Raw genomic sequence first — 12164 nt, 5'->3', positions numbered from 1 at the left:
TCCATATTAGAATTCAGTGGCACTAACAGAGATAATGAAGACTTCAGAAATCCTAAGTATGTTCTTTGATCAGTATGCTTGCTCTAGATTTGAATTGAGAAAATAATTATTGTCACAACAGTCTTCATAGGATGTCTCAGGGCTTGAGAGAGCTGTAGTTGATAGGGATATGCATAGTACTTCTGAATCATTGCAACTCCCCAGTACAGCTTCTTAGATTTGCAATATATTTGTACCTCATCTGTGCCAAGATTACCTAAGATCTGAGTATGTTTTCCGGATTTTGATTTTGACAAATGTTGATTTGATAGGTATTCTTTTGAAAAATAAATTGTACATGTATCCTTGTTGGGAGGTAATAGAGGGATATCATATATAGTAAGAATAATGATGACAAAGAATCTTCTCTCTCTCTCTCTCTCTCTCTCTCTCTCTCTCTCTCTCTCTCTCTCTCTCTCTCTCCCTTTCTTTCCTCCTTTCTTTCTTTTGTCAGTTGTGGGGCTTGAACTCAGGGTCTGGGCACTTTCCTTGAGGTTTTTCAGTCAACGCTTTGAGCCACAGGGATACCTCTGGTTTTCTGGTGGTTAATAGAAGATAAATTTCAAGGACCTTTTTGCTCAGGCTGACTTTGAATCTCAGTCTCCTAAGTACCTAGGATTACAGGTGTGAGCCACCATCACCAGGCTGACAGGAATCTTTTTTCTTTTACTTTTAATTGTATTTTACTGTCCTGCTGATGTATAGAGAGGTTACAGTTACATTCTTCAGGTAATGGATACATTACTTCTTGAACATTGGTAGCCCAGCACAATAGGACTATTATATTTTAGAGGAGAAAATGGAAAACTCAGGTAGGCTCAATTGGTCCATGTCATGCAGAAATTATGTCATGAGCCTGGAATTCCCTGAAACAAAGACAAAAGGGAAAGTGTGAAAAGTGGAGAAAAGGAAAAGAAAAAAATCACCAAAAACTAGAGATAGCATATGGAATATTAAGAAAAAGCCAGGAGCCAGTGACTCATGTGTGCAATCCTAGATAATCAGGAAGCTTAGATTTAGGAATTGTGGTTCAAAGCCAACCTCAGGCGTGAAAGGCCATGAAACGCTTATCTTCATTTAACCACCAGAAAACCAGAAATGATGCTGTGGCCCAAGGGGTAGAGCAGTAGCCTCAAGCTGAAGAGCTCAGGGACAGCGCCCAGGCCCAGAGTTCAAACCCCACAACTGATAAAAGAAAAGAGAAAAGAAAAATTAAAAAGCAAAAAGAAAGAAGAATAACAAGATATATTGGGAAGGTGTGATGGAAGCTACCATCATCTCAGATGCTCCTCAGAACGAAGGACTACAGTACTCTGATATAGGCAGGTGTCTGTGATACGCCTCAGAAATCAGAGACGGGAGTGGTTTGTTCTTGTTTTCTGGTGAGCATCCTAGAAGTGTGCCTGTGCCCCTGAAACCTGGTAAATGTCAGAATACCCAGATGTGGTGTGTTCCACAACCACCACTGTCCTGCTTCCTGCTTCAACCACAAACGGCACTCATACCACTAGAAATCAAGAGATTATTTCTAATTCATTGTTATCTAGCTCATATGCCCAACAGTTGCTTAATTTTGGTGGTAATTTTCAGAAAATATTGTCTGTCTCTCTCAGCGAAATAGCCTGTCCAGATGCCCTCTTAAAAAAAAAGTCCTGAATCTGGAAAAAACTCAAATTATCTCAAAAGGAAAGTACTTAGAAATAACTAGGGCTGTCAGCTTCATTCAACTGTCAGTTCTCCAAAGATTTCAGGGCTTAAAATGTTAAAAGTGCCAGATGCTATTATCTGTTATTCATGTTACCATTATGTTCTGGTCTTTACTGAAATCAGTATAAAGTTCCATCTGTACATTAAAGACTTACACTCATACACAGATTCCCTACACACACTTGTATGCCAGTTCTCTATTACACATCTTACACAGAAGAAAATCGTTATTTTCAAAATGATGCTTTAAGTTTGGGGGAAATTTATAAATGCTCTTGAGTTATTGTACACCGCATATTGTTTAGGAAGTCGTCCAATAAGAAATGCCTTTTGCATTGTACTTATCTAGACTCTCTTTTAGAGATGGCCACCTGTATTTTAACACATGTCCTTTTCTGCACAGGATTCTGAGGTAGAATCGAGGGGAGTGTTTTACAAAAGATTGAATATAGAGAGTCTGTAGTTCTGAAATTTTGTGAAATGTTTAAAAGATCATTAGTTATAAAATTACACTGTTAAAACATTACTAGTTTTTGTTTGTTTGTTTGTTTGTTTGTTTTGTCGGTGGTGGGGCTTGAACTCTGAGGCCTGGGTGCTGTCCCTGAGCTCTTCAGCTCTAGTCTACCACCCTATCCCTGGAGCCACAGTGCCACTCCCAAAATTTCTAATGCTTAATTGGAAATAAGAATCTCTCGGGGACTTTAGTGCTTGGGCTGGCTTTGAACCGCGATCCTCAGATCTCAGCTTCCTGAGTATCTAAGATTATAGGTGTGAGCCACTGCACCTGGCATTGCTATGTATTATTATGCCAAACTAAATATTATATATCCTTCCAGCGATATTTTGTATTCATTTAGCCAAATAATAATTTAAATTTTTATAACTGATCATTTTTTTCCAAATCCTCTATTCTCTTGTCTTCCATAAACATAGATTCAACTGTCAAATAGCAGTTGGAAATTTTAATGCTCTTTTGAGACTTTGTCCTTAACTTTTTCATAATGAAAATAGTGAAATCATTCTTCATTTCATGCCATTTGTGTGAAAAAATTGAGCTTCCAAGTAGATAAACAATGGTTGCTCTACACTGAGACAATTCTGAGTTTACCCTTTGCATCTACTTTTAGAAAGCTAAGTTATCTGTAAATGAGAGTAGAAATTACTATCCCAGTCAAATCGAGAGTGCCTAAAATGGAGTGAATGGTGGGATGGTCAGATTTAGGAATTACTTTGCATTAGCCATTTGTACACTGTAAAACTTTAAACGGGTAAGCTAGTCATCTAGCCTGCTACTGGTTCCATGAAAGAGCATATAAATAGTTCTTTCTCTACCCAAGGATGTGAGTTTTATGAAGCACACATTTCTTCACTTTCAAATAGAAATTTTAATCAGTTATTGTTGTATTTGCAAATAAAATAATATGGAATAATTAAAATCAAATCCAATATGTTCAAAAATATCACATGAGATACAGTGCAATTACAATGGCATACTCATGTACATAATTGAAAACAGTGGAAAGACTACATTTGCCTTGTTAACAAGCTGAATACTTAAAACTTTCCTGTCATTGGGAAAATCTTGGGAATTTTTCTCTTTGCTTTTTTTTTCCTTTATTGAGCTTGAATAATTACATACATAATCATTTTTACATTCACATAGACAAGGATCATCATTTTGATTTTCTTTTCTTTTAAATGTAAGCTCAGAAATATAAAAATTATATTTGCGCTATAATTGTTAATCATATAATTTCTGTATTTATTTAATTTAAATGAGATTTGCTTTAGATGATCCCAGTTTACCCACCCTATGCAAATCAGTAATTTAATATTTAGAAGGCAGCTTTCTACATTAATCAATCTGGTTTTAATATTAAATACAGAAAGTATTATATTTATTGGATAAAGGTTTAATGATGAAAGTAAGATAATTATGCAATTTAGGAAAACATCATTAGTTTTCTGTGAGATAATACATCACTTGGCAAACAAATGATTTGCAAAAATTAATGTCTTTCTTATGAGTTCAAAATCAGTACCAAGCTTCAAAGAAGGTAATGAAAGTTACAAATATCCAATGAGAAACACTGTCTCAGAAATAACTGAATTACAGGAAAACAACTTAGCAAAAACAGGAAGTGATATGAAAATGAGAACAATAATTCAGAAAGTGGAGGTGTGGCTTAACAGTAGAGCACCAACCTTGAATTTAAAATTTTACTTATAAGCTGATTTGTTGAATGGTAACACCTTAGCACAGCTATGTAAATATAATAAAATTTAACTTATAAAAATGAGCATGAAGCTCTAAGTTCAAGTCCCAGTACAGACATTTACACAAAAAAGAGAGAATGCCTATCCAAAAAATGAAATTGAATGCCTAATTACAGCAGTCTTTATCACATATTTAAACAAATAATTTAGATGTTAATTACTTATATATTGGAATGAGCCTTCTGTTAACCAACATTTACTTCCTCTTTTGTTTAAAACTCTGTATGATTCATTTTTGCAATATTCCTTTTATTTTACTTCTGTGACTGCTGGCTGTGCACAGAACTATTTTTGTGTTATCTAGAAAGTATTTATTGTATGGTAGAACTTGAAACATACTAATATACTAACTTAATTAAATAGTTCAAGAACTATCTCACCAGGCACCAGTGGCTCACACCTGTAAGCCTAGCTTCTCACAAGACTGAGATCTGAAGATCATGTTTCGAAGCCAGACTGAGTAATAAACAACTAAATAAAAGCTGGAAGTGATGCTGTATCTCAAGTGATAGAAGGCTCATCTTGAGGAAAAGAAGCTCAGGGACAGCACTCTGGCCCAGAGATCAAGCCCCAGGACAAGAAAAAAAAAAAGAAAAGAAAAGAAAAGGAAGGGGAAAAAAGAAAAGAAGAAAAATACCTGTAGAATTCAGTTTACTGAGATGTAAACTGTTAAAAGGCATTCCCCCTTAATTTTATTTTCTCATTCTTGCCATAGGATAAAGTTGTATAACAATGAGAATAAAGAGCCTAACAATCAAGAAAAAATTGAGTTCCTTCTTCATTTTTTTTTCAAATCCTTTATGGTATTCTAGCTAAATCTTCAAGCTAAAACCCAAACTCATCTTCAGTGACTTAAAATCCAGTGGTCTATTCAGAATTCCCTAATGGCATGTATTTTTCTCTCTCCTACTTTTATTTTGCCTTGTTTGTTTTTATTTTTGCTTGATATGATTTTGGTTTTCATTTGGGTTATTTTGCTTTGTTTTCTGTTTTCTATTTTTTCAGAAAGATCCAATGAGCTCTCTAGAAAATTTAGAAGAAAAAAAGTTTCCTGGAGAGGCCTCTATACCAAGCCCTAAACCCAAGCTCCATGCAAGAGATCTCAAAAAAGAACTCATCACGTAAGTAGTGGCCAATGCATATTCTATATGATTCTGGAAGTGACAGTACCCCGTTCACCATTTGGGGTTACATTATCCTGGCTTATACAAATTACTTTAGGGGCATTTTAGAACAATTTTAACTAGTTAGTAGTTAGAGTTCAACATACACCTAAACCTATGCATTGATCTGAGGTCTTATTTAAAAAAAATGTGTGCTCATCATCTTATACAAAGAGACAAAAAGTCTGTTGATTGCAAAAGTAAGAGCGATCAGAAAAACTTATATTTTGACCCAAAGAGAACTTGAGACCCATGATCCAGGGAGCTAATATTTCAGGAAGTCTACTAACCTTATAATACATGCACGTGGTGGTGTGAGTCAAGGAGTGAATGGCTTCCATTACAAACTCAGAAGTACTGTGACCATTGTCCTAATGTGATCAGTATGCAGTGTGTACCTATGGCAAAGCCTCATTTTGTACCACCATATAAGTCAGCTTATTGTGACAAATTATCTGACATATCAACTTAGAAAAAGGACAGATTTCTTTTGCCTCGCATTCTTTTTTTTTTTGCTTTATTTTTTTAATTGTAATTAGTAAAAGGGTTACATGATATTTGCCAGATAGAAGGTGCATTAATTCACATACATTGATACCCTTTCACATGTCTTGGTACCCGTTTCCCTCCCCCCCCACACCCCCCATCCGTCTTGGTTTTCCCCCCTTCCCTATCAAATTTCAAATATTCAAATACAAATAAATTCAATATATCAGATAACAAAGTGAGATACTATACCAATATGAGATAACCAAGGGACAGCAAAGGAGATGAGAGACAACATAGTACATTAAGGACAACAATCATTCATTATATTTGCCTCGCATTCTTTAGTCATGTTTCTCAGTCCATGGTTGCTTGGCTCTGTTGCCTTTGAGCCTGTGGTTGGAATACTTCATCATAGGGAACAAAGGATTGAAGAAATGCTAACCTCATTGTGTCTGGGAAACAAAAGACAGAGAAAGAAAGGGTCAGGAATCACAACATTCACTTCCAAGATACCTTTAGAGCTTACCTCCTAAAAATTTCACCTCTGCTCAATCGCTGTGACTGTCCCTTAACTTTTTCCCTCAAGAATAGTGCTCTGCCACTTGAATCACAGCTCTCCTGCAGGTTTTTTCCAGGTTAAGTGGAGATAAGAATCTCACAGACTTCCTGTCCCAACTAGCTTCAAACATGATTCTCAGATCTCAGCTTTATGAATAAGTAGTCTTACAGCAATTAGCCAGCAGTGCCCTGCACAAACCAAGGTATCTTAAAGCAGCAAGTACTAGTTCTAAACAAGTGAGCAAGTGAATGAAATTCTTTATGTAAATGGTTAAATATTAATCAAAAAATCTTTTTTACTTTGGCACCTGTACTCTCTTTTCTGTATCTTTCTGTATAAAATACATGTTCCCACAAAAAATAAAATTTCCCTGTATTAGTGGATCATGCTTATAACGCCAGCTATTTACAAGTCTAAGAAAGTTGGGATTATGGTCCAGGACAATCCTGACAGTAAAAAATTATTAAGCCCCCTCTTCAATAATGAGCTGGCAGGAAACCTAACATAAGTGCATCATCCCATCCAAGCCCTGGCCTGGGCAGAAAGCAAGACCCTGTTTTAAAAATGACAAGCAAAACTCATGGCCTAAGTCATTTTCAGCAGTAAAAATACCTTGTTTAGCAATTACAGATACCAGTGTTCAAACCAAAGTACCGTTAAAAAAAACTTTTAGCCAGGCATGTTGGTGCATGACTGTAATGTTTGCTACACTACAGACAAGAGGAAGGATTATCACTAGTTGAAGCCAGCCCTGGAGGAAAGCTCATGAGAGCCTATCTCAAAAACATACAAACAGAACTGGAGAATGAATGGTATGTGCCGAGCATCTCACCTAAAATGTGAGGCACCCAGCTCAGTTCTAAGTGTTGCAAAAGACAAAAACCTCTCCTAAATAACTTCCCAATAGACTATCTCCACCTTTTTCATAGTTCAACTCAAGCAAATTATTGATAGTCTGTGACTTGGGTGCTATCAGACACCAGAATATAAAATTTCTTTCCAAGAAGCCACTTTGGTTTTCCAGGCACTTATTTCCATGTGGACCTGCTATTCAAACTTGCTATTCAGATTTGCCTGTTTATAGATTTCCTTTCCATGTGATTGTTTTTAACATCTTAAAATGAAAAATTTCAAAAAAATAAAATGAAAAATTTCTATTAGAAATTGTCCAAAGCTAGTGCAACTAAACTGATGTAACAGATGGGTGATTAACTTTATTTTATGTGTTGGGGAGGACAGGCAGCTGTTCTGGGGCTTGAACTTGGGTACTGTCCCTGGGCTTTTTTTTCCCTCAAGGCTAGTGCTCTATCGGTTGAGCCCCAGCTCCACTTTCATTTTGGGGGTAGTTACTTGGAAATTAGAGTCTTACAGACTTTCCTGCCCAGGCTAGCTTCAAACTATGATTCTCATATCTCAGCCTCTTGAGTAGCTGGATTCTAAGTGTAAGCCACCAGCTCCTGGCTTGGTCAAGTCTATTTAATCAGAAAAGTCAAGTTTGACTACTGGGTTATGGAGACTACTCTTGAGTACGAAGATAAACAAAAAGAACAAAAGGTTTCCAAAGACCTTGAACATGCTTAGTGTATTTGTTTCATAAAATCATACTATGGTTTTTGTTGTATTTCATTTCTTGTTTCTGGCATATATTTGTTCCTTAATTACAAAAACTGGTCAGGACAGAGTGAATTCATTTTGTCTGCTGCTCCCTAATGTACATAGAACTTGAGTACCCTGTACTGATTTTTGCTGCTTTCATTCCTTTAATTTGGGTATTTCCCTTTGCAAACCTTGCCCACATGTATGAGCCTATTGGTACTAACACATATTGGTCTGTTATTTTGTTTTTATTGTGGTTTTGAAAATAAAACTGGCTCTCAGAAACCTAAACAGCTTCTCATTGCAGGTTTGCTAGTAAATCTTCCTTTATTTTCTTTTGACCCTTTCATAATATTAACCTTAAAAATCTTATGAACTAAATATATTTGCTATTATATTTCATAGGCAATTTATAGATGAGTGACTTTAAAAGCATTATAATTTCTTTTTGTCTGTAGTGTAAATTAACTGGAGTGATTAAAACTACAAGTAAAATAAATGCAGTGCTTTGGAGAACAGCAGGTGGCAGTGTGTTTTCAGAGTGGGAATTCCCAAGCAGTTCAGAATATCTCTGTGTATAATGTTGAGGGGAAAAAAGATTTCTCATTCAAAAGTAAATGACACTTCTAAGATGATTCAGCTCAAATATAATCGCTGTTATTTTTTTTCTTTACTCTTAAGAACATGTTTTAGTGTCTATACTTTCTTTTCTAGTATTTTTTACCCAGGAGTTTAGAAAGTGAAAAATAAATGACCCAATTTAGATCAAGTCCTGAAAAGCAAATATCCCCTTGTGAATTCTAACTTCTAATTTCTTTAAATTTCCTGAAAAGGAAAGCAAAGTGACTCTTAGTGAAAAAAAAAACTTAGAAAATGCCAATTTTATGCCAGGCATGGTGGCTTAAACCTGTAATTGTAGCTACTTAGGAGGCTGAGATCTGAGGATTGCCGTTCAAAGCCAGCCCGGGCACTAAAAGCCGTGAGACTCTTATCTCCAATTAAACAATAGAAAACCAGAAGTGGGGCTGTTGCTCAAGGGGTAGGGCAGCAGTCTTGAACTGAAGAGCTCAGAGACAGCACCCAGGCCCAGAGTTCAAGCCCCATAACCCACCAAAAAAAGGGGGGCGGTTTGAAATCTATTCTGTCCACACACAGATGACCTTCCCTCATCACGGGCAGGATATCAGGAGCAATCAAATGCGGAAAGGATGTAACTGACTCTCCCACATTCTTGACAACACCACAAATCGTGCCTAGGAGGCTAAGGTCAATGTGCGCACTCCAAATAAACAACTTGCTAATGGTTTCAGAAATTTAAATGACCAAAACACTAGACCACTTCTGACTGTAAAAGGAAAATTATGAATGCCCACTTTCTTGCATTATTTGTGTGTGTAATAAGTGTGTGTGTGTGTGTGTGTGTGTGTGTGTGTGTGTGTGTGTGTGTGTGTGTTCTGGTCCTGGGACTTGCATTCAGGTCCTGGCAGCATCCTTGAGCTTTCTTGATCTATCACATGAGCCACAGCCCCCCTTCTAGCTTTTTTGTGGTTAATCGGAGTTAAAAATCTCACAGACTTGGGGCCAGGAGTTTGGCCTAGTGATAGAGTGCTTGCCTAGCATGCACGAATGCCTGGGTTCAGTTCCTTGGTACCATTTACATAGAAAAGCCAGAAGTGGTGCTGTGTCTCAAATGACAGTGCTAGCCTTGAGGAAAAAACCCAAGGACAATGCTCAGGTCCTGAGTTCAAGTTCCAAGACTGGCAAGATGTTAGGCCTGAGACACCAGTGCCTGGTATCTTGTATTACTTTTAAATGCATTAGGAAGTCCAGGATATATGGGAAGTTCATAAAGTAAAATAGAGTGTAGACAAAGATGTTTATATTTCACTCAAATGTATTCTTTTTTTCTGTAATTTCTAAAACATTCATTAAGTTATTAGGTTGCCTTGTTCTTAAGAGCTTGCAAATATGTTTTTCTAGAATATTATGTAATTGGTAGCAATATTCCTAAGATTTACTGTCACAGTAAAGTATGAATTTATAATTTCTTCATAAATTTCTGCTCTCAAAAAATAAAATATCACTAATTTCTGACTCATAACACTAGGATATACATAGTTGGAGCCCTTTCTTGTTTCCAGTCATTTGTACTAGAAAATTGTTCACTTTGGAAAGAAATAACTGAGGAAAATAATTCAGCATTCTGTTTATTCTCTTATTCTCTTTACTAGTCTTACTTGTTCTTATATAAAGCCAGTGTAAAAGTTGAATGCACTGGCTTCTGTATGCCCTATTCAGTGTTAACTTATCTGGAAAGAAGCAGCTACTTTATAAGCTATTTAGCAGAACAAATGCATCTGCAAAATGCACTTGGCCCTAATGGCATATATTTCTGTTGTCCTAGTTGTCCAACGCCAGGGTGTGATGGAAGTGGCCATGTCACAGGGAACTATGCCTCTCACCGAAGGTACTTAACCACTTTGTTTGCTCTCTTGTGTATATTTATCCTCTAAACTATTATTCTAGAACCAGAAGAAACAATGAAATAGTTATGTTTGGGAGTTATCCTGTATTTTAGCTATAAAATTATATTAGGCTTCGGTCCAACCTAACTTTAACTGGAGATGATATTGTAACTAGAGTGGACCACTTACCCAGAGGCAGTGGCACCTGTGATCCTGAGCAAATAATAGGTCAAGTTATAGGGAGATGTAACAGCACAAAAGTCTGTGTTGGATCTCTCTGCTGACCTTCCTGTTGGTCTGATTTGCCTTCTCTTTGGGCACTGGTTTAAGCCTTTAAACCATCATCACTGGTAATGAACTCTGGTGGTAATCATTTTATCACTGAATTCTGGAACTGAAGAATCTCATTGTATTAAAGTTCTTCACTAGATAAATAACAAATGTGAGTTTATAAGAAATAATTAGGGGCCAGGAGTTTGGCCTAGGTAGAGTGCTCACCTAGTACGCACGAAGATCCAGGTTCTATTCCTAGGTACCGCATACATAGAAGCCAGAAGTGGTGCTGTGGTGGGTTCTCAAATGGTAGGGTTCTAGCCTTGAGAAAGCCCAAGGACAGTGCTCAGGCCCTGAGTTCAAGGCCCAGGACAAGAAAGCAAGCAAGGAGAAAGGAAGAAAGGAAGAGAGAAAGAAAAAAAGACAGGAAGGAAGGAAGGAAGGAAGGAAGGAAGGAAGGAAGGAAGGAAGGAAGGAAGGAGAATTAGAGTCCCCTTGAATCCATTCATGTTAGTAGCAAAACAACATTCAAACTCATTTTTTTCCAATCCCCAATCACCAGTGATTTAATATATGTCACAGACTTAAGGTGCCCTCTTAGGTTAAGTTTGTCCACCTCAGTATATGTTTTTCTTTCTCTTCCCTTGTTAGTGTCTCTGGATGTCCTTTAGCAGATAAGACGCTTAAGTCCCTCATGGCTGCCAATTCTCAGGAGCTGAAGTAAGTGTTGAAGGCATGCCTCCCTCCCTTCACGAGTCCAGCTGATTGCCCTCTTCCACCAACAAAAAGCAATTGTACCTATCAAATAATAACAAAGCGCTCTTTTCCACAGCTGAAATGAATCCACTATAACTTTCTTAACTTGTATACTTTGTATTTGATAATATTTTTAAAGAAATGACAGAATTATGAAAAATCTTTCTTCTGTTAATTTCAGAATTGATTTACTGAACCAAATCTATGAGGTGTGACAAAGCATTTTCATCAGGAATTTTAAGAAACAAGGGTAGTATTTTACCCTGTAGGATGTAAAATGTTCCTTGCTTTTCACTTTTGTGTATTAAATATAGATTTGGCTCGTTAGTCCCTTGTTTACAAGATCTCAAAGTCATATGTATATTGATATCTACTTCTTGATTTAATTTTTTCTACTCTGTCTTCTTTAATTCCAGATTTCTCATATCCAGATTTCTCATTTGCTTATTTTCATCTTTTTATATTACATACACAATAAAAATTTTATATTACTTACACAAATAAAAATTTATGATCCATCTTATGCCCTTCAAAGTGTACCAGTATAAAAAGTTTGGAGTCTTAGTACCAGAAATAATAAATAGTACTGTGAAATAAACACTGTACAAATTGTCATGTGCAACTTCTAGAAACATTATACATAGCTGTCTTTGTTACTTTTCTCCAATGGAATTCCTGTTTGGGTGAAGACAGCAGATACTGGGAACCATGTGTTAAATAACGATTGAAAATACAGCCCGTCCATGAAGTCCCTCTTGGGAATAGCCACTCTGTGTTCATGGTAGTGGGGATTTCTTTAAGGCAACAACGATATGGAAATCCGTTTAAATTTTGATATCC

At 36.6% G+C, this 12164-nt stretch overlaps 1 protein-coding gene across 1 annotated transcript in view; it reads left to right on the top strand.

Moving 5' to 3' along the window:
- The window catches only part of St18 (ST18 C2H2C-type zinc finger transcription factor), a 147742-nt gene that overhangs the window by 115725 nt on the left and 19853 nt on the right, over nucleotides 1-12164 (top strand). The window contains exons 15-17 of the mRNA XM_090338812.1: nucleotides 5029-5144; nucleotides 10235-10297; nucleotides 11220-11288. Of these exons, the coding sequence (XP_090194938.1) occupies nucleotides 5029-5144; nucleotides 10235-10297; nucleotides 11220-11288 (248 nt within the window). The remainder of the gene's footprint in view (nucleotides 1-5028; nucleotides 5145-10234; nucleotides 10298-11219; nucleotides 11289-12164) is intronic.

Source organism: Megascapheus bottae, chromosome 9 (genome assembly GCF_031878675.1).
Source record: "Megascapheus bottae isolate mThoBot1 chromosome 9, mThoBot2.hap1, whole genome shotgun sequence".
Lineage (NCBI taxonomy): Eukaryota > Metazoa > Chordata > Mammalia > Rodentia > Geomyidae > Megascapheus > Megascapheus bottae.
Note: the sequence above shows the minus strand (reverse complement) of the source record. Positions and strands in the feature narration are given on the sequence as shown.